This window comes from Acyrthosiphon pisum, chromosome X, assembly GCF_005508785.2.
Source record: "Acyrthosiphon pisum isolate AL4f chromosome X, pea_aphid_22Mar2018_4r6ur, whole genome shotgun sequence".
Taxonomy (NCBI): domain Eukaryota; kingdom Metazoa; phylum Arthropoda; class Insecta; order Hemiptera; family Aphididae; genus Acyrthosiphon; species Acyrthosiphon pisum.
This window is the reverse complement of record NC_042493.1, coordinates 116974489-116996312: the sequence shown is the minus strand read 5'-3', so window position 1 is coordinate 116996312 and position 21824 is coordinate 116974489. Positions and strand designations below refer to the sequence as shown.

The 21824-nt window shown below is 27.5% G+C and overlaps 4 protein-coding genes across 5 annotated transcripts in view; 2 read left to right on the top strand and 2 right to left on the bottom strand.

Annotated features, from left to right (window-relative positions):
• LOC115034946 (lon protease homolog 2, peroxisomal-like) overlaps positions 1-5712 on the bottom strand; it is a 6594-nt gene extending 882 nt beyond the window's left edge. The window contains exons 1-4 of one of the 2 annotated variants that reach the window (XM_029492524.1): positions 5463-5710; positions 5201-5383; positions 5022-5132; positions 4387-4547 (exon numbers count right to left, since the gene is read on the bottom strand). In XM_029492524.1, the coding sequence (XP_029348384.1) occupies positions 4428-4547; positions 5022-5132; positions 5201-5383; positions 5463-5624 (576 nt within the window). In that variant the 5' untranslated portion in view covers positions 5625-5710 and the 3' untranslated portion in view covers positions 4387-4427. Of the gene's footprint in view, positions 1-4386; positions 4548-5021; positions 5133-5200; positions 5384-5462 lie in introns of those variants that run through there. The other variant, XM_029492526.1, reaches the window with a different exon arrangement.
• A 10-nt stretch (positions 5713-5722) lies between these two features.
• Positions 5723-8136, bottom strand: LOC100572827 (lon protease homolog 2, peroxisomal-like). Its single transcript, XM_029485445.1, has 9 exons — positions 8067-8136; positions 7416-7989; positions 7196-7337; positions 6941-7118; positions 6698-6879; positions 6453-6600; positions 6146-6349; positions 5968-6076; positions 5723-5901 (listed from the first exon to the last, which is right to left on the bottom strand). The coding sequence occupies exons 2-9, from the start codon at positions 7570-7572 to the stop codon at positions 5723-5725; spliced, it is 1299 nt and encodes a 432-aa protein (XP_029341305.1). The 5' UTR covers positions 7573-7989; positions 8067-8136.
• A 4912-nt stretch (positions 8137-13048) lies between these two features.
• On the top strand, positions 13049-15388 carry LOC115033035 (kelch-like protein 2). The gene is made up of 6 exons (XM_029485444.1): positions 13049-13119; positions 13187-13415; positions 13491-13666; positions 13745-13841; positions 15037-15193; positions 15270-15388. The coding sequence occupies exons 1-6, from the start codon at positions 13049-13051 to the stop codon at positions 15386-15388; spliced, it is 849 nt and encodes a 282-aa protein (XP_029341304.1).
• Positions 15045-17839, top strand: LOC100572911 (kelch-like protein 2). Its single transcript, XM_029485764.1, has 4 exons — positions 15045-15738; positions 15819-15959; positions 17277-17532; positions 17618-17839. The coding sequence occupies exons 1-4, from the start codon at positions 15463-15465 to the stop codon at positions 17836-17838; spliced, it is 894 nt and encodes a 297-aa protein (XP_029341624.1). The 5' UTR covers positions 15045-15462; the 3' UTR covers position 17839.
• The last annotated feature ends 3985 nt before the right edge of the window (positions 17840-21824 follow it).

Sequence of the window (21824 nt, the reverse complement as noted above, 5' to 3'; positions counted from 1 at the left end):
CAAAATTCTTACATGAGGCTTTTTTCTACCTCTGAGACTGAACTGACAGTCAGTTCGTGAGAGTCAATAAATTCGTCCTGGATTTTAGCACACCTATACATAATGAAAATAGTGTCTACAATTCATTTAAAATACATAAAAAACTACAATATGATTTAATATACATTTTACTCGAAAAGTGAATTTATTTCAGTAGCCGTAAGTATAACAGCTAATTCGGGTTCATCAAATTTCAATTTTGGTGTACTTGTCTCTGCTTTAAATTCTACACAACTCGCTATTTGTGGTGAGCTAATGCAAACATCACTGTAGCAACACCACCATAATAAATAAAAATTTAAATAAATTGCTAGTTGTGTCTTTAAAAATAACAAAAATATGTTTTCGTTTTGAAACTTTAATTAAAATAATTAGTACCTACTATAATTTTATAAATTATAATACTATATCAGAATAACATTGTAAAATTGTAAAATATTTAACTTATCTTTCATTGTCATTTTTTTTTCGACGATTTACCAGAATACGAGTTAATCGTTTTTTGGTAACACGTTTAACATTATTTTTTGTTTCCCATGCTTATATTTCACTATTACAAAATAGTATATAGGAAGTTAGTAAAATAAAATATTTCGTGTACAAAATAACAAATTAAGTCGTGAATACAAGTTCACGTGTCTCCAATGACCACGAGCAAATAATTTGTTATAAGTTTATAACTTATAATTCAATAATATACTACCTATACATTTTATAGTATACAATATGTCAATTGTCAATATACTACAAATAATCAATGATATTATTATATTATTGTTATGTCGCCTTTATCGATAATTGCAATATTATTTATAGTTTGTCGCTGGCGGTGAGTACTTCTCAAAAACCAGTTATATACTTTGAGGCGGTAGTTTTTGCGAGTCGGGGGTAACAAACGTTATCGAATGCTGCCGTAATAGAAACAGAGCAGCACTAGTCGGTCGTAAATTGTCTGTTTACGGCATAACACTTACAACGTTTATGACACTCTTAGAGTGTAAATCAACCACTCTACAATGATTTTAGAGTAAAAACACCTATTATCGAAATGAAAGCTTACAATATTTACGAGGGCATCTCATCGGGTATTTTAATTATGTTAATTAAACTGTTTGATATAACATTTATAAAAAACGTTTATTTTTTATTTTTTAAATGGCTGTATCTTTTTTTAAACTAAATATTTTATAAAACCCCGATGAGGTGCCCTCCAAAATATTGTTTTATTCTATTTTGTTAATAGGTGTCTTAGCTCTAAAACCACTCAGGAACAAGTAATTTTGAATCTACGCTAGCGTGTTTTTAATACTAAAAAATGCCGGTGCCACGTCCTCTTAAGATATATATTATGAATGTGTATAATGTAAATTCCTAATTAGTGATTGTTATCGAGCATTGACATTAAGACAATCGACATAGGAATCGACATTTTCTTGAAGAAAATCTCAAAATGTATAATAATATATTGCATAAACATATAAAATATGTACCTACTTGTAGTTATATATTATAAATTAAAATTAAAAATATTAAAGTGCTATAAGATCCCAACCCCAACATTTAGATGTATTTTTGTGCTGGTACTAAAGACACAAATAAGGGAATTTATGTGACAATGGTGTAGGACATAACCCCTAACCTCCCCTCTTCTTTTGTGTACACCACTGAGAGTGGATGACATTTCAATTATACACGCCTTCATTGGTTTGTTAGTTCCCTCTAACGGAAAAAAAATTATCATTTACAATCAATTTTCTACTTAATATTATAATAATAATGAAATATATAAATATATGTAATAATTTAACAAATATTGTGTATACGTTTTATTAATTTTCACTGCATGAAGCCTAAAATAGATATCAAAAATACCATACCAATTTGCCTTTAGGTGTGTTATGTTTAATTTATAGGTAATAGGTATATGAGTCATTGGTGAAACCCACCAATAAAATTAGTAATTATTAGTATTTATTCTATATAACATTGTGACTTGGATGCATTAAAGGTATAACAAAATATCTTGGGTTTAAATTGTATTTCACCTTAAAGAACAGTTTTTGATAATATATATTTTGTAGTTATTCTATCCATGCATTATAGACACTAGTGTTATTTTCAATTTGAATTGAAATAAAGGGTCTAAAAGTAAGTTAAAAATTTGGCCAAAAATTGGCCATATATAATTGGTCAGAAGAGATTAACTGAATTTGTTAATAAAAAAATAAAAATAAACGTCAAGCATCTAGAAACATTTAAAAAGTTCTTAGCGCTATTGCATTGTTTCAGAAAGTTCATCCAAAGGTGATTATTATTTTAATAAAAATTTTAATAATACTGATAAATTTAATATCATAACAAATAATAACAATGTAATATTTTATTGATATACAATTTTGAACATTTAACTACCTAGTTTAAAACCTAATTCAATATTTTTTACTAACTCTGGTGTTTGTTTTTATATTTATATTTAATAGTTTTAATTTGAATTGTTCCAATAATGAATAAATTACAAATAGTCTTAATACTTTACAACTCTTTAGTCAGACCCATATTTAAGTAAAGAACCATAGTTTGGAATTTTCATCATAAAAATCATTATTTATATTATTTAAAAAGTTCAACATTGGTTTCTTTGTTGCCTGACGTCTCCTTTGAACTTTTATATACTCATAATTATGAATCATCGAGTTATTTTTTTAATATTTACACCTTAGAATTTAGATGATTAATTTTTGTTTAGCGTTTATTTATAATCTACTAACCAGTAATATCCAGGACAGAAACTTTCTAATCATTAATCAAGATTGGTGTCCCCTCATTTTGTCATTGGTCAGGTGCTGGGTTTTTTTGTGGCATATACTCTCCCTTAAGTAGGATTTTAGGTACACTGCACAGTATACCATGTGTAGTATTAAAATATTGTAAAAATACTATACAAAAAAGCAATCACAGATTCATTTATCAATAAATAATTGGATCAAATTATTATCCCACTCCATTTTTACATCTTTCTGTGAATTTATATTTTCTAAAAATGATTTGTTGTGAATTGTATCAGACTTTCTAGTTTAATGGTGGAACATAATGTGTTAACATTTGTATGCTTATTAAATAATCTCTAGTAATACAAACATTATTAAGTCTGAGTTTGTCTGGTTTATCGACTATCGAGGTTCTACTGTTCACCAAAATTAACTCTTATACTGTACAAAACAAATATATTCCATGTATATTTCAGTTAATTCTATTTACTATTATATTTTTCTAAATAAACTTTGTTACAAATTATCAATATATATATAATTCACATTATATCATGATAATTAGATTTAAAAAAGAAACATCTTTACTTAATGTGTTAACATGAATTTTAATTTGTTACAGGTAACGTTCATAAAAAACCTAATTGTACCATAATGGTCAACACCCATGTTAAATATTGAAGAGTGTTCAACTAACAAAGTTTTATCAGCACACTAAAAAATTAAAATAATTTAGACCTAGTAAATACGTGGTGGGAAAAGTATTGGGTAGTAATGTCTTCATTTGCACTTTGTGCTGTGCTGTGCTATTTACTGGCTGTGGCGCTGAAGGGTACATTTTTGTTTGCTTGTTGAATGCCAACCACCTTTGAATCAATTAAAAGATACATTTTGTTATAATTATTAACTATGTATTTTATTTTTTTAAATATTTTTAGTTTGATATTGTTTCTGTTATGAACTTTGGGAAAGTAAAAAAAATACTTTATAATATTTTGTTTTTTTTTTCACAATAATCATTGCACTTTTTAATATTTGCCAAAATAAACATGGTATATCTTTAGGATATTTCTTTAATTTATTCTACTGTTATACGTATTTTGTAGTAAATAGAAGATAGTGTTGCCTTTAATAGTTACTGTATAATGTTTATGAATTTTTTCTTGAATTTTGTATGATTGAATTGAGTCTTAATTAGTGAAAATTAAGTAAATTAATGTATGTTATTTATATTTTCCCTGGGAAAAATATTTCCCCAATTTGCCCATGACTGTATATTCTAATAATCAGCGGTTAATACGCAGAAATAATATTAGTAATATATTCATTGATGCACATTTTGATGATACAATGTATGCTTTAAAGTATGAGTATGACTATTGACTACTGCTGCACCACTAATGCAATGAATAGGATAAGAGGTTAGTAATATAATATAAAACAATACTAGATAAAATTCCAAATAGTTAAATGTTTTATTAAACATCGGTAATAACTAACTGATGATTATTTTATAATCGTCAATGCAATTGTTTTAATTATGTAATTTGTTAATACTAAAACATTTTTCTTATATAATACACTGCAATTATAATGAATAATATTTATATTATTCTTGGACTAAAGTTTACATATTTCAATCGTTGAAACTGATGGATTTTTCAGTGCTGCCAATCCTCCAGGAATAACAATATCCAATCCTTCCTCTAAATGTTTCACTGGGATAATATTTAAATTCTCCTAAAACAAATTAAATGTTTTTAAATGACGAGAAATACCATAGATCATAAGTATGATCTTAATTAGAAAAACAAAAAATATTGATAAAAAAACCAATAACCGTTGTATACAAAATAACGATTCTGAGCAAATAATATGAACGATTCAAACTCAAAAAGAGGATATTTCATATATCTACATTGCTGAAGAATAATTTCAGAGAAACCCCATATTAAATTATCGAGCTTTAAGAAAAAAAATTTTAACTAGTCAAAAGCTTAAATACAACTAAATATTTTGAAAATAATATATCTATTACAAGTTTTATTTTTTGTAATTGCTTATATAATTATTTGAAAAAAAAATTAAATCTGTTAAATTATTTCCAAAATAATATATAAAAAAAAAGTATATGTTAGGTATATATTCCTATTTTTTTCAAAGAGTACATAATTTTCTTAAACCACACATTTTTTTAATTTTAAATTTACTTACTCTGATATTGTTAGGTATTGTTTTTAAATCTTTCATGTTATGGTCAGGTATGATGATCGTTTTAATATTTGAGTTATAGGCCGCTAAAATTTTTTCTTTCACGCCACCCACCTTTTAAGACAAAAAATACATAATATAGAAAACTACTAATTAAAAACATTATTGAATACATTACATACAGGCAATACATATCCATTCAATGATATTTCTCCTGTCATGGCAATCATTGGCCTCAAAGGTATTTTCCAGAAAAGAGAGATTAATGCACAAACAATTGTAATTCCAGCAGAAGGTCCATCTTTTCGATTTCCTCCTGTAGGTAAATGAACATGAACACAGAAATTGTCTATGTTAACTTCGTTCTAAAAAATAAAGAATACTTTAAGATAGTAGGCTGGTGATTTTCATCGTCTGTCAACTAAAAAACATATAGTAATTTACTTTTTTTACAAACGATTGTATCCAATGCTGTGCTATTATAACTGATTCTTTTAGAGTCTGGCCAGCTAAACCAGTCAAGACTAGCCGATTTTTCTCATTACTCGAGTACAATTTAGTCGCTTCAATAATTTGAACCTTCCCACCGACTGGGGACCACGCCATTCCAATGGCAACACCTATTCTATTACAGCTTTCTTCTACCAGTGAATTTTTTACATTATATAATTCACTCTGAAAAATTCAATTTTAAGTTACAAATTTCATAAAAACATAATTTTCTTACTTACATCAAGAATATTCAATAATAATTCTGGTGTGATCACATAGTTTTTTATTATTTTATCACCATTCTCAACTATGTCTACAGCAATGTAATGACAAATAACTTCAAGTTTACGCTGTAATTCTCGTACACCAGATTCTTTAGTATATTTTTGAACTAATCAAAATCAAATACTTATAATATTACATAATACTGTAGATAATAATAAATTAGAATACATACTTATATCTTTTATAGTATTTTTGCAAATAAATATCTGTAATTTATTCATATTATGATCTTTAAGTATCCTGGGAATCAAATAAATTTCTGCAATTTGCATTTTTTCTTCCTATGAAATTTAGTAAAATATTTAATAATTAAGTATTATAAACTATTTCTCTTTGTTAACATGATATACTTGTGTGTATCCTTCCAAATAAATTATTTCCATTCGATCACGCAATGTCTGTGGTATATTAGCAGCATTATTGGCTGTTGAAATGAACATCACTTGACTGACATCAAAGGGCAAGTTAACATATGAATCAACAAATGAGCTATTTTGTTCAGGATCTAAAACTTCTAATAATGCGGCAGCAGGATCACCGCTTGTACCTTTATACTAATAATAAACAAGAAATGTGTACACATCAAAATATGTTGGATAATAATTCAACAATAAATAATAATTATTAATTTATAGTTATATTATTTTTATTTTTTACCATCTTATCAATTTCATCCAATAAAATTATAGGATTTTTGGTTTTTGCTTGATTAACTGCTTGAATTATACAACCAGGCATAGCTCCGACATATGTCCTTCTGTGTCCTTTAATATCTGAATAGTGGTTTATACCACCTAATGATATTCTAAAATAAAATTAATTAATTCGGTTATTAATTATAATACAATACAATTATTGTGTGTATAAAATATATTTAAATACAAGTTAGTTAGTTAAATTACCTTTTAAAAGTTCGATTTAACGAACTGGCAATAGCTTTAGCGATAGATGTCTTGCCAACACCAGGTGGCCCAATAAAACAAAGTATAGGTCCTCGTCGATCTGGGTTCAATATCTTTACAGCAATGAATTGCAGTATTCTATTTTTCACCTTTTCCATGCCATAATGGTTTGATTTCAATACCTACACAAGCATATAAAATAATTCATTTTAATTTAAAAATAATATTTTGAATAATATTTACACTTTTAGCTTTTTCCAGATCTAAAGTTTCATTTGTACGTTTGTTCCATGGTAAATTGGCAACATAACTGATATAATCTATAGATACAGAATAATCAGAATTGCTAGTACTCATAACACAAAGTCTTTTAAATTCATTCATAATCATTTTATGTATTGATGTTGGCATTCCAGAATCTCTAAGTTAGACAAATTATGGCAAAAAATAAATAAATTTAAATAAAATATTTTTAATATTTATACATATCATACTGACTTAATGGCTAATTGTATTTGATTTAATTCTTGTGAAATTGGTTTCTTGAGAAAAATACTTCTTTTCACACCATTACCATTAAGAAGTGTCGAAGGGACTGGAGCTAAACCGGTTTTTTCAGATTTTGAACATTTGTCCTCATCTGAAATACAAACAATATAGGTAACATAAAATTCTTCAAATGGCAATTAAAAAATATTCAATATCGAACTTTACGTACTAATTGTTTCTCGCTTTAACCAATTTATAACAAATCTCAATAGATTGTTTAAGCTTGTAGCTCTAAGAATTTCATAGGCATCAGCTGGAGTTAAACGTACAAAAGTTTTCAGTAAAATATCTACTGATTGATACAAGGGAGTCTTATCAAATAACATCTGTAAATTAATAAAATCATTAGGTAACGCAATAAATCAATAGATAGTTTAAATTATATTTGCTCATGCCTTCAGGGTATCTCTTGCAAATACGCTTGGTGTAGTATATGTTAAAAAGTCTTTCACCACTTTAATAAACTCAGCGTTGAGTTCATGTATTGTCTTTTCGTCACCTAAATTATGATAACATATTTAATTAATAAATTACAGCATATATTTGAATTAGTATTAATAACCTTGGAGGATTTTAAAATTTTCAATTGTAATGATTTTATTAATTTGTAATGGCTCTTCGGAAATTTTTTCATCCAACTTAAAACGACATATTCCTTCCATGACCAAAACAAAATCTTCAGGAACAGAATCAACTTTAATTATACTTAGAACCCGACCGACTGTTCCAATTATATTTTCAGCCTAAAATGTGTAAATAATATTGATTAAGCACAAACTTTCATTTGTATCTTTTAATATAAATTATTAATATATACTACCTTATCAAAATCTGATTCTGGTATTATACCAATGTGCATTGATTTTGAATCACAGTTTGTTTGAACATAATTCAACAAATTAGAGCTGAAAATGTATAGTTCAATGTGTTTATTAAAATGTAATTTTATGTTTTAAACTTAATGAACTATTATTTTCACTTTCAATAGTAATCAACACAATTTTTAATGTATAGATTTCATTTAAAGGTGAACTAATTTAGGTGCTCATCCAAAATGAGATTTCAATATTTTTTATTGTTTATTTCATAAATCACAAAAACTTCAAGAATATTTTATAAAAATAACAACCATGTATGTCATCGTCATGTATTATGTATGATCTCATAACAGTATGATTTTTCAAATAAATTTGTTAATGAAAAAATTTTTAAGCTAATATTTACATCAGTACAAGTATATTGCCTTACTGCAGGCAGATTTCTAACACAAAATTATCTTTTGATCCCATACAAGGTGTTATACATCTCCCCGGCTATTTATTTTTCTGAAAGGCAACTGCCCTAGAATCCGTTAATAGTTCATTCCTACTATAGTTTAATATACTCGCATACTTAAATATAGATTATAAACTATAGGCAATAAGCATACTTTAACTTTTAAGTAAGGATTTATTTTGTAATAAATCTAGAATCCAGGCTGTCGAATACAAAGTCAAATAGTAAGAAAATATAAAACCAATATATCATACCCTCAAAAATATTATGATCTATAATGTTTGTAATAGTTGATACTACTCTAAGATTGCTCAAAGATTATAAAATACTAATTTAGGTGAAAGCATTATCTATGTAGCACATGAGTCTGAAAGAAAAAATAAATATTGTACTCAAATCCTCATAAGGAGAAATGTTTCTCAAGGCAATGCTTTTATGATTTTATCTGTGCCCTAGTAGGTACCCTTAGAGAAGTCACATCAAAATCTGTTTACAGACCAGCACATGCCTGCTTTTTTTTTTAATGTGCACCACAAAAAAAAAAAAAATATTGCGTATGTAGGTACGCCAATGCTCACCCACCACAGCATAGCTGCAAATGACATACTAGTTTATACTAACTATTTGGATACAACAATTAAAAATATATAAAAATTAATATGGATATTGGTACATACAAATTACCGATATTAATGGCACCAAATTTTAGAGTAAAAGGTTTACTTATACAATATCATCAAGTATGATAGAGCATTAAAACCATTATGATTAGTGACTGTCAAAAATAAATGTAAAAAAAAAATTTTTCTTATTTAGTTGTCAGAAAACATTTATAAATAGAGAAATATTATTTTCTTTATTTACCTAACATAGCTAAGGCGTTCAAATTATTTCAGACAAAATTGAAGATAGATTGTTAATAATTGTTATCCTTTAGAGAGCTGAAAATATCCTTTCACCAGGTAATTTCTTAAGGTAGTTGACAGGAAAATTCTGAACGCTGAACACAAATTGAGGTAACAATATTATCTTTGAAATTGTAATTCTTTATAAATAACAATTACCTATCAATATTTGTAACTGAATAATTTCTGATGCATTCTTAGACTATAAATATTATGTCCTCGGCTAATATCAGTATTGTTAAATGGTTGCAGTCATCTACCTCAAACATAATCATTATTATAGTCAATAAAAGAGAAATCTTGCATATGATTTGTTTGAGATTATAGGCAGCAGTTATATTTTTAAAACTTTTGTGCACTAAGACATAAGTAATTTCCTATATTGCCCAATAGTCGATATAATATCATAGTTCTGATGGGAGGGAGGGAATTTCAAGTCCACATAGGTAATGCCGTTCAATCCCACCCATTATTTTATATTGTAATAATGTATAGTGGTGGTGAAAATCCCAAGGGGAGCGGTCCACAGACCCCTCTCAAGATAACCGCCACTGATATAAGTTTTTCTTAATTATAATTCATCTTACAGGTACAGTGCCTTACATTTGTTTACGTTCATTGATTCATTTTTAATACAAAATATGGTACCTACATATTATACATCTGTCATATTCTATCTACTAGCTTAATAGTTGAGGTTTAAAACTATTTGGTATTTAAACTAAATGTTTTATTAATATGTACCATCAAAATTTTGGCACAACTAGACCCATTTATTGGATATATTGAGCCGACCCAGTCCTCTACTGGTATTCTATATATCTTATGGAACCATAACTCTACCGATTACATAAAATATACGTAATATATTATATAAATATTTGTGATAACTCTGGTTCGGATTTGAAGGCAATATAATCAATAAAAAAAAGCATTTAAAATGTAAAAAAAGGCAAAAAAGGCATTTAATTTATATAAAAAAGCAATTCATAAATATACTACAAAATAAAATAGTGAATATTTTTTAAACACTTTCAAATGCACACATTTTGAGAAAAATACAAATTAAAAATGAGCATGAATACTAAACTACATTAAGTTTATGCTATTTTGTATAAATAGATTACCTTTTTCTTTAACCAGGTTTGTCCTAAGAATTAGATTTTAAAAATTAACTTACTTAAGTTATACAAGTTAATTTAATGCAAAATAAACTAGTTGGTATTAAAAAAAAAATTGTCTACCATGTATTTTGATAAGCTGTCTTCAGAAAAACGGTTACGGTTTGGGCTCAAAATATTTTTATAATTTACACATCGAAAAGGATCTTTCTACGTCCACCGAAGTTATCGGGGCGTATGTCATACTTAAATAATTATCCAAATTAAGATTGCTAGCTGAATAAAACCCATTTGTAGCGATATTACGCAAGCTGTGTATAAAATTATAAAATCAACTGAAAATTAAACATAAAAAAGGCATTTATAAGTACAGAAGGCAAAAATGCAAAAAAAAAAAAAACACTTCCATTGTCTAAGAAATTAAATGAAACACATTTTTGTATAAAAATTATTTTTCTATTATGATTAATAAGATAAAGGCATTTGCCTTCAAATCCGAACCCTAGTGATAACATAATTATTGATAATTATAACAAAAATAAAGATTGTAGCAAAAATCTTATAAAATAGTCATAAATAAATAATTGTGGAATATCTTAAAAGTAGTAAAGTACAATAAGACTATAGGTATTAATTGTATTGTTTATTAATGTATAATTGCATGTACTCTTACTTGTTTTCAACTTGTAATCGAATTTTCAAAATATAACCGGGAATCAGAACTTTTCTTGCATAAATTATAGGCAGCTCGTTGGGAACATCCATATTTGCTTTAAGATTAACAAAATAATAATGTCTAAATGTTTATATTGTTCCAAAATGTTATTGACATTCGTTAAATGGAAATTAATAAGAAAGTATAAAAATGAAATAAAATTATGTACGTTCAAACCATTAAGCAACTAACAACACATGAGAAAATAGATATTATATATTTTTATAATAACTTAAACTGCGTCAACAAGCAACAACAAAAATCAAAATACAAAAAGAAATTAACAATGAACCACTTGTTAACTAGTCTGAAAAAGATTGATATATATTATTTTTTTCGCCATGTGTTATTTAGGCCTTAGGATGGATGTTGTGATACTATCGGTATGTTTACAGTACTTTCTTTCGATACGAGTACTTATTACTTTTTGCCTATTGGTATCGACACAATGTATCGATACTTTACTTGGATCGAAAGAAAATAATATGTACACGAATAATAATAATAATAATAATATAACGACGTCATCGACTATCGAATCGAATCCAAAATCGTTAAAAAATCTAAAATCGTAAATCCAGTTTTCTCCTACTCACCAGCTCATAAACTTGTAACATATATCTAAACATTTACTTGGTATTTAATCGAAAGAAAATATCGATATTTACGCATATCGATACTAGTTTTTTATTTTTAAATATTTTATGGATAATCTTATATTATAATTATTATTATTATTAATTATTATTGATGTTACATATAAAATATATCGTCAGTTATAAAATCATAAAAATTCTAAAAATATTATAACAATATTAAAACCAACATTTTTCAGATGTCTTTGCACGCCGTCTGAAAGAATTGAACGGGACGTTAACACAGCTTCCGCGACAGGGTACTCACGACCGTTCGATTCCGACGACGTCATGGAGTAAAGAAATAGCATAAACCGCACATTTAGCAACCACGGTTGTAGATATACCTTATACCGTTATAGCGTAAAATAATTTTTGTACGATTATTCGCTACATACGATAATTTTTTAGATATTGTACGATGTATCCATCAAATTAGGATTGAGGTTGCCGCTCAGTGACCGACATGTCTGCCATGTTGTGTAATCTGTTCGTTACATTATAATAAAATACATTCAAATCAACTGACTTTACTGTGGTGTTGTCTTTTGTTCCGCGACTGTTGGCTTGCTTGAGTACCATCTCCTCCGCGATATCAGTTATCAGAAAACACATTGCTCGTACTCGTCAAATAACGTGCGCATTTTCCTCGTTAATATTTCTTTGCGGAAAAAAATAAGCGTCCGTCTAACTTCGAGTGCGCATATTATTACTCGCCGTCGTTGTGCCGTCACATCTGAGCGCGTTTTCCGTTTTCCGCCGTCGTTCATTACCCGCCGACGGTCACGTCGACGTATTATATCACGGACGCGCGTCCATATTTGGCGTCGTCAAACAGGTAGGTACTGCCCACGACTTGGTATCTCATATGATACCGTTGAAAAACTACTGCTGTAGCATTAGTGTCCATTTTTGGTCGGAACTATTACTATAGCGGTACTATACATATTATTGTGAATTCAGTGTCCCCTGACATCACCAAACGGAAATACTGCTACAGCAGTACTTTTTATGATTGTGAACCGTCAATGCGTTAATTGCATTTCTTCATGTCATTTTAATATTTTTTGAGTATTTTTTCAGAGTTTATTTCAACAAAATTATAGTGCTAAGACATCCAAGCCCCGGACTTGATAAATATACAATTTAAAATGACAGCCAAATTTGAATATACAAAATCGTCTTACGGAGAAATGTTTCAAGTATTAAAATCCTTACGCCAGTAAGTAGCAAGTGTGAAGTGATTTAAACTGCCAGCTAAAACATTAGTGACAAACGTTTGTTTTTAGACATGGGCTTTTTTCTGACATTAAATTGGAAACAGATGATGGGACAATAATATTTGGACATAAAGTGATATTAGCATCGGCTAGTCCATATTTCCAGGCAATGTTTACAAATTTTGGTGAAAAGAACAAAGATCATGTTGTTATAAGACAATTAGATTCTATTATCTTACAACTATTAGTAGACTTTATATATTCCGGAACAATCCTGATAACCAAAAAAAATGTACAGGTAATAATAAATAAACTTTGATTTTGTTTAAGACAAAAACATGTTATTTAATCTTTTTATTATTTATTTCTCAAGGATTTGTTAGCAGCATCTAATCTGTTGCAGTTAAACGATTTAAAAGAGACATGCTGTGAATTTTTTCAGAAACAACTGCACCCTACAAATTGTCTTGGTATAAAAGCTTTTGCTGATGTACACAGCTGTACAAAATTATTATCAAGTTCAGAATTGTACATTAAACAATACTTTTTGTATGAAATATTTTTTATGATAATGATACTTTAAAAAAATTGTCTAATATTATATTACTGTTATATTTTGATTCTTAGAAAAGTGGTTGAGTCTGAAGAGTTCCTATCCTTATCATCTGAAGAGTTAGTTAAGTTGATCTCTTGTGATGAGCTTAAGGTGTCATCTGAAGAAGAAGTAAGCAAACTAAAATTGATTATTGTTTATTTTGTATTAGGGAATGAAATATTAAACTAATATTTAAATATATATATTAAAATAATCATATAGAGTGTATGTCGCTACGTGTCAACGATACACTACTGTGTGATTAATATTGTGCACTTAAGAGGCCGTAACTTCGGAATTACTTATAGCACAGCATACAAACTTAGATAATAGCCGATTCTCAGGCATATATATTGATACAAATAATAATATTAATCAACAAACATGCCAGATTAACCAATATATAATACACTATTATTATTTTTATAATAATATTATTTTTTTTTATATATATAACCAATAGCAACCATTTATAAACAAATATTTCTACCGTAAATTATCAAAATTTTTGAAACATTAAACTGTTTGAGCACTTCTATTCTTTTTTCCTGGACAACCCTTATCACTTAGGGGTATGAAAAATAGATGTTAGCCGATTCTCATGCCTACAGAATATGCATAAAAAATTTCATCAAAATCTGTCAAGCCATTTCGGAGGAGTATGGCAACGAAAACTGTGACACGAGAATTTCATATATTAGATATATATTTTTTAATTAGGGCACAGATTTATTGTTTCTCTAATATGTATCTATTTGACAGAAAGGATGTCTTAAAACATTCTATTTTAATGATCTCTAAATACTTAAAAAAAAAAACTTCTAAAATTTGTATTTAAGTTTAAAGTGGTTAGGTTAGGTAGGTAGGTTAGATATTTAAATGTTTGTTACAGCCAGGATAAATTGTATTAATGCTAACGTTAATATTTAAACCTATAATTTTCTTAGAGTTCTTTGCAAAAAGTAAACACGTAAGTTCTGAATCATTGAAAATAAATGCAACTAAATTTATTGCTTTTTATTTATTTTATTAGTCAGACGGGCTTAGCCCTTTTTGACATTCCAATACATATTTTTGATAACAGAAATGTTTAGAATAAAGAGAGAAGAAAAAAAAATTAAATTTATACACCTATAATACATGAATACAGAATAACAATAACTTATGTTGAAATTATATACATTAATAATTTAGCAATATGTATTGCAATATACCTGTCGATAAATTTGAATGAATTGACTTAGCTAGGTAGACAATACTCCAAAAAAACATTCAATAGTAATCTACATCAAAGTTCTATTAATAAGTTTTTTTACTTTTTTAGGTATTTGAAAGTGTTCTTCGTTGGGTTAAAAATGAATTGGATTCAAGAAAATGTTTTTTACCTCAACTAATGGAGCATGTTCGTTTAGCATTTACATCGGAAAATTATATAATTCAAAAAGTACTGAAGGAACCAATTCTTAATAATTGCCTTAAATGTAAGTTAAAATTTTTTTGTTTAAATATGCCTATATTGAATGCATTTATATAATTTATGTTTTATAATTAATAAAGGTAAAGAGTATATAAATGAGGTTTTACATTTTCATTTTCCTAAAAGACATGAGTCAGATCAAGTTATCCCTATTCCAGAACGCATCCGGTATAAGCCTAGACTTGAAGATAAAGTATGATTCCAATTTAAATTATTTCTCTTTCAAATATTTTATTGATTTCATTTTTACAGGTTATTCTAGTAGTTGGTGGAATGGGGACAAAATATTCAGATTCTACTGAATGGTACGACCCAAAAGTCAACCAATGGAAGTTAATGGCAAAAAAACCAACTAAGCGTGTTCTAGCCAGTGTAGCTGTATCAAAAGATAATCTTTTCTTTGTTGTGGGTGGTTATGGTTTGGGATCGTATCTTAGGTCTGGTTTTGTGATAGATTTATTTTCAGAATCACCTAGTAAACGAATTGATGACATGTTAGTCAAAAGAGCTAAATTAGGAGTTGGCGTGATAAATAAAAATCTGTATGCTGTAAGTTGTGTTGAAATATAATTTACATTTATTTAGTTATTTCTATTACAAATGGTATACATTATATAATAAATTCCAAGGTTGGCGGATTTGATGGTACTAATTGTTTAAATAGTGCCGAAGTTTTTGATGACAGTACTAAAAAATGGCGTATGATATCTAGTATGTCTACTAGAAGAGGCGAATTTGGAGTCGGAGTTCTGAATAATCTTTTATATGCGGTAAGCTAATATTTTATTACAAGATTTACAATTTTTAAAGGAGCATACAACACAAAAAAAAAAATGTCTTTAAATTATTATGCTAAATCATGAGGGCTGGAACTACTAAAAACGATTTTGTCAATTTTTTGATGAGGTTTTGGGATATCTAGAATAACCACGTAACATCACTGTGCCAGACTCTGCATAATCGCTTATCATACGCATGTAAAAACACTTTACAAAATGATTTACTAATATTAAAAATACTTAAAAGAGATATTTTAGCTACGTACATATTATATTTTACCTAGTTGCATCGGTGCTTCACATTGTTTTATTTTGATAAACATTTAGATATAAGGTTGGAAACTTATCTATAGTATTATACACATAATTTTCTCGTGTGTTTAATATTTAAGCACCAATCCTTGGTTCCACTAGCCTTTGAGATAATAATGAAACTCGGCAAATCACTTTATTATGGTTCGTTGTGCAACTATACTATATTTAATCTTGGTCTAGCCCAATGATGCCACGCTTAAAATTTAAAATTCTTTCCAATTAAAAAAAATATATTCTTGTGTTTTGTGCTCCTTTAATATGTTTCTTATAAGTTATAATTGTAAAAACAATTCCCCCTAGAAAAAATTACAGAATAAATTTCCAAAATAAAAATATTTTGATAAATTTAAAATTTAAACCAACTTTGATAATTTACTTGTATTATAAATATTTGATTAACTAGTTACGCAATAAAAGATTTAATTATTACATCAGAAACTGACTTTTTTTGTAATGAACATCATATAGATATTTGTAGGATTTATGTGTATCTGAATTGAGCAATATATAGATACACATAAATCCTCCTATAATACTATAATATAGGGAATAACAAAACTAGATTTCATAATACTTAATATAAAAAATAATCTAATTAATGTTATAACTTATTAATATTGTTAACATTTGAAAACAATAATACCATATAGGTATATAAAAGTAAATTAAATTTTTGTTCATTGTATATTTTAACAATAATAAATATAGCTTAATAGTATAGTTTTCATTAAATCTTGATTCTTTATTATTAGATCAAGCTTTATTTTGAATTTCTAATTAGGGAATTGTTGAATTTTTACAATATTTAAGTATAATAAATAATAATAATAAATATAAATTTGCAACTAAATAAAAATATGTTGTAATTATTCAACTTTTCATAAACATTAATTCACTTGTTGAAAAATACTTTGCAATTTTCTTCTACTCTAAGTTTTTTTTTTCTTTTCATCAGATTTTTATTCCGCTAATAGTTTTTATTCAATTGTCTAGGTAGGAGGTAGTGATTTTATGTCAGGAGAGGTGTTCAACTCTGTTGAATGTTATCATCCCAGTCTTGATGCATGGAGACCAGTCGCAGAAATGTGTAAACGTCGACGTGGTGTGGGTGTAGGAGTTTTAGATGGCGTCCTGTATGCTGTAGGTGGTCATGATGGATCAGAAACTCTGAAAAGTGTAGAAGCATACAGACCAAGTACAGGAGTTTGGACTACAATGGCAGACATGAATTTGCCTCGGAAATTAGTTGGTAAATACTTGTATAACAATTCAAAATTATTTTATAAAACAATGAATTTGAAATGTAACACAATTAAATTAAAATGTTAATATAGGTGTAGTTGCATTAGAAGGATTATTGCATGCAGTCGGTGGACGTGACGATTCTTTTGTTTTTAATTCTGTAGAAGTTTATAATCCCATCACCAATACTTGGACCATGCTAGGTGCGCCAATGAATGTACAACGGTGTTGTGTGGAAGTAGCAGCCATTAATAGACCACCTAATTTAAAAATTAGTACAAATGATTTTTTTGTTGTTACAACAGGTATATAAATATATATTTTTAATGTATCATAATAAATTAATTGTTTTTCTATTAATTTTACAGTTTTTGAATGTTTTATTAAAAGTTAAATGTAGGATATAAATTGACTAAAAATAAAATATACAAGGTTTAATATTTACTTAATAGTACCTATACTTTTATGTACGAAAGTGTAAAATAATATATACATATTTTTTTTCTTTTTGTTTTCAAGATCCCAGTCAACATGTTAGTACAATTATTTGAGCACCCATTTGATTTAATTATAGACATTTTATATTATCTAACAACTTATGACTATCATCCAGAAATACTTCAGAAAGATATATTGTTTTAATATTGTAATATTCTATTATATTTATGTGTACTTTTAATGAATAATAATGTTTTATATGTTTTGATTTAAAATAAAAATTTACATTATATGAATATTGAATTTAATATAATATGAATGATTAATCGAAGGAAAAGCTAACTAAATAATTATTTAATTAAATATATTTATTTTGCGCTCTCAAAATTACTTTAAAACTAGCAGAATCTCAAGTCTACAAATCAATATATTTGTTGTTAAATAGAAATTAAAAATAATAATAATTTAATAATATAAAACACATCTGGACACATTCAGAGAAAAATGTTGATAATGAAATTAGAAACTGTTTTTTAAGCACAGTTGAACGTTTTTATTTATGTAAAGGGGCAGCATGGGACCTATTTTTGGGCCTGGAAAATATTTTTTACCAACCTATATTAGCTTATCAGCTGATTGTTTCAGGGTCAACATAGAGTCATAAACTTGAAAAAAAATAATGTATACTTTGATCTATCAAATATTTTATAATGTTAACAATTAGATACGTATTTGTTAACAACCACCCAAGTTAATGTGTTGAAAACATGTTGAGTTCACATTTAGCGGACTTCAATGCCCACTGGCATTATTTGATTTGTCACAGGCATGGCCAGATTATCACAGAATTGAAAATATTATATTTAGGGTATAATTTTATATATATTAACTCACTAGTTTATAATATTACATGTGGACATTATGACAACTGTGGGTTTTGGAAGCCTAATCAATGATTCCACAATTTATTTTAATTATTTGTGAAAAAAATTCTGTACGCTCTCCTTATATTTTTAATTTTATTATATAATTAAATTATACAACTATAATCTAATAATTAATTAGGTACACCTGTCAAATTATCTGTTCACGTTAAGAATGAACCACTCGGCTGACCAAAATATACGTTGTATATTCAGTCCGTGGGGATAGAGCTGCACTTGTATAAACCTATTCTTCTTAAAAATAACAATAACAATCAAATAGGCACAAATAGGGGAGCTAAGTCCCCCCCCCCGCAATCCCAAACACTATTTGTACCTATGAACAATACTAATATTTTTTTATGGGTCACGAAAACTTATTCTTATCGCGTCGAGTGGCGGTTTTGACAATAGAATGATTTGTATATTGTATAATCTTATTTAATCGTAAATTGTCTTAGTAATAAGTATTTGCTGGAAGATCTCTTGTGCATGATATAAATATAAGTAGGTATATAACCAGTTATATTTATATCATGTATTGTGGAGATATTGTAGTCACTATAGTCTATAGTGTTATTGTACACATGAAAACAATTTAAACGAGTGGTCACTCAAATTTTAAAACTGTAAAAAATGTTTACCGGGTTAAAAAATCATTGGTAAAATTGACCAGGTAAATTTACCGAGATCGCATTTTTAGTTGTGTATATCGTATTTATGTTTAGTTATGGTTTTAAATTATTTAAAAAAAAATGAATGCCAACAAAAAGTACTTATAAATACTACCTACTGTGTTTATTTTGTTCAATATAGTATAATAAAATTACATGGTCATATTTAAACTTCCAATTTTTATTGAAATGTTTAAATAATTGAATAGTTACGATGAGTTCATCGTATAACCTGTACAGCTACATAAAACTTATATGTGATAAAAATTAAAATGGTCATTTGATCTCTAAATTCTTAAATGCATTTTAATAATCTCTTTATTATATATACATATATGCACCCATGACAACATTTTTAAATGTACAGTGTTCTGAGTACTATGATCCAGTATCCCAACCACATTTTTTCTGTTAGAAAGGTCCAATCAACAAATCTATGGGCGGATTCTAAGCGGAGCGAAAGAATGTATTTGTTTTATAATGATGTCTGGGATCAAAGCTAAGTTAATATTATATAATATGTAGGTATGCATCACATCCAGTAGCGGATTTAACGGTCGTTTAGTCGGCAAATGCCAACGGGGCCCCACATAAATTGTGCACTGAGGCCCACCTAAATTATATAGTTGATTTTTTTTTAATTTTAACCAAAAAAAAGTATATTACATTACTTATCTGTGAAATGGGGGTAAGTATGTTACTGATACATTTTGTAGATTGCTCCTCTTATTGATTTGCCAACTTTCTTTGAACCCTTAAATCTGCCACTGATCTCATCTAATATAATATAAGATGCATATTTACATATTCTTATAATAAGTTTTACAATAATAATTATGCAATAATAATATTATATTATAAGTTATAAGATTAAATGTATTATAACATGATGAACATCATATACATGTACATTACCAAAAATCTGCAGTGGATATGATAAAATTCCCCAATAAAAATTATAATATGCACATTGCAACAGAAGACAAAAAATGACGAACAGATAAACGATTTTAAAAACAAAGAATCACTGTGAACCGAAACTACGTTACGCAGGAACTTTAATAACACGATCAAAGATGAATCAAAAAACAATATATCACTTATCTCAGGTTCATTCGTAAAAACAGTAAGCGTACCAGGAGACGCACTAAGTATATTATGTATAAAACAACATAATATATTTAATTTAAAAATTGATACAACAGAATGCACTGTAAACACAAACCGTAATCATAAACACAAAGTAATGATTAAATATTTAAATCTAATGAAAATGTTATAAAAACACAATGCTCATCATATAAAATCATTTTAGATGACAATGTTTAAATAAATACTATTGACCACAAAGATCACTTACGGAATAACGAAACCTTATACCCTTTTTATTACACAATAAAATTAATGTTTATGTTCAATAATCATAATTTTTCAAGTTGCTATGAAATCAAAAAAAGAAAATGTAAATATAATATAGCGCCAGATTAGACCAACCACTACATGAACATTAGCAAACATAATTAGATATATAATTAAAATATACTACTATGACTATTGTAATAGCATAATAAAATAAGTACATAACTAATTAATTTAAGTACCAATAATAGAGTACCTACTTACCTACCCATTATTATTGAATTATTATTGTAGCGAGCTGTGACTATCTTACCAAATAACTTATCTAAATCTCATTCTAATACATACGTAATCATATAATATACGCGCCGCGTAAACATAAATATAATATTGTATAAATAATAGTGACATAAATATAATCACTCGCGTAACATAAATAATAACAAGGCTGGGCATTAACGAGTTAAAGATTAAAATTAAGTTAAAACGTTAAGGGGATTCGATACCGTGATTTTCTGTTTTCGTCTAACACACGCGTGACATAGTATTTTGGACGTGTTTTTTTTCCAAACATACCAATTGATCTAATGAAGCGATAAAAATTCTGAAAACAGATTTGAATTCGTCATCAAGTCTACTTGAAATCGACTTTCCCACATTTTTGATATTATCTCCCAAATTCCAGAAAAAGTCATATAAAAAAAGAATATTTGAACATTTTTGTATTTCAATTTTTGGAGAAGCTAAAATCAAAAAATCAAAAATGTAGGAAAGTCGATTTCAAGCAGACTTGATGACAAATTCAAATCTGTTTGCAGAATTCTTATCGCTTCATTAGATCAATTGGTATCTTTGGCAAAAAACACGTCTAAAATACTATGTCATGTATGTGTTAGACGAAAACA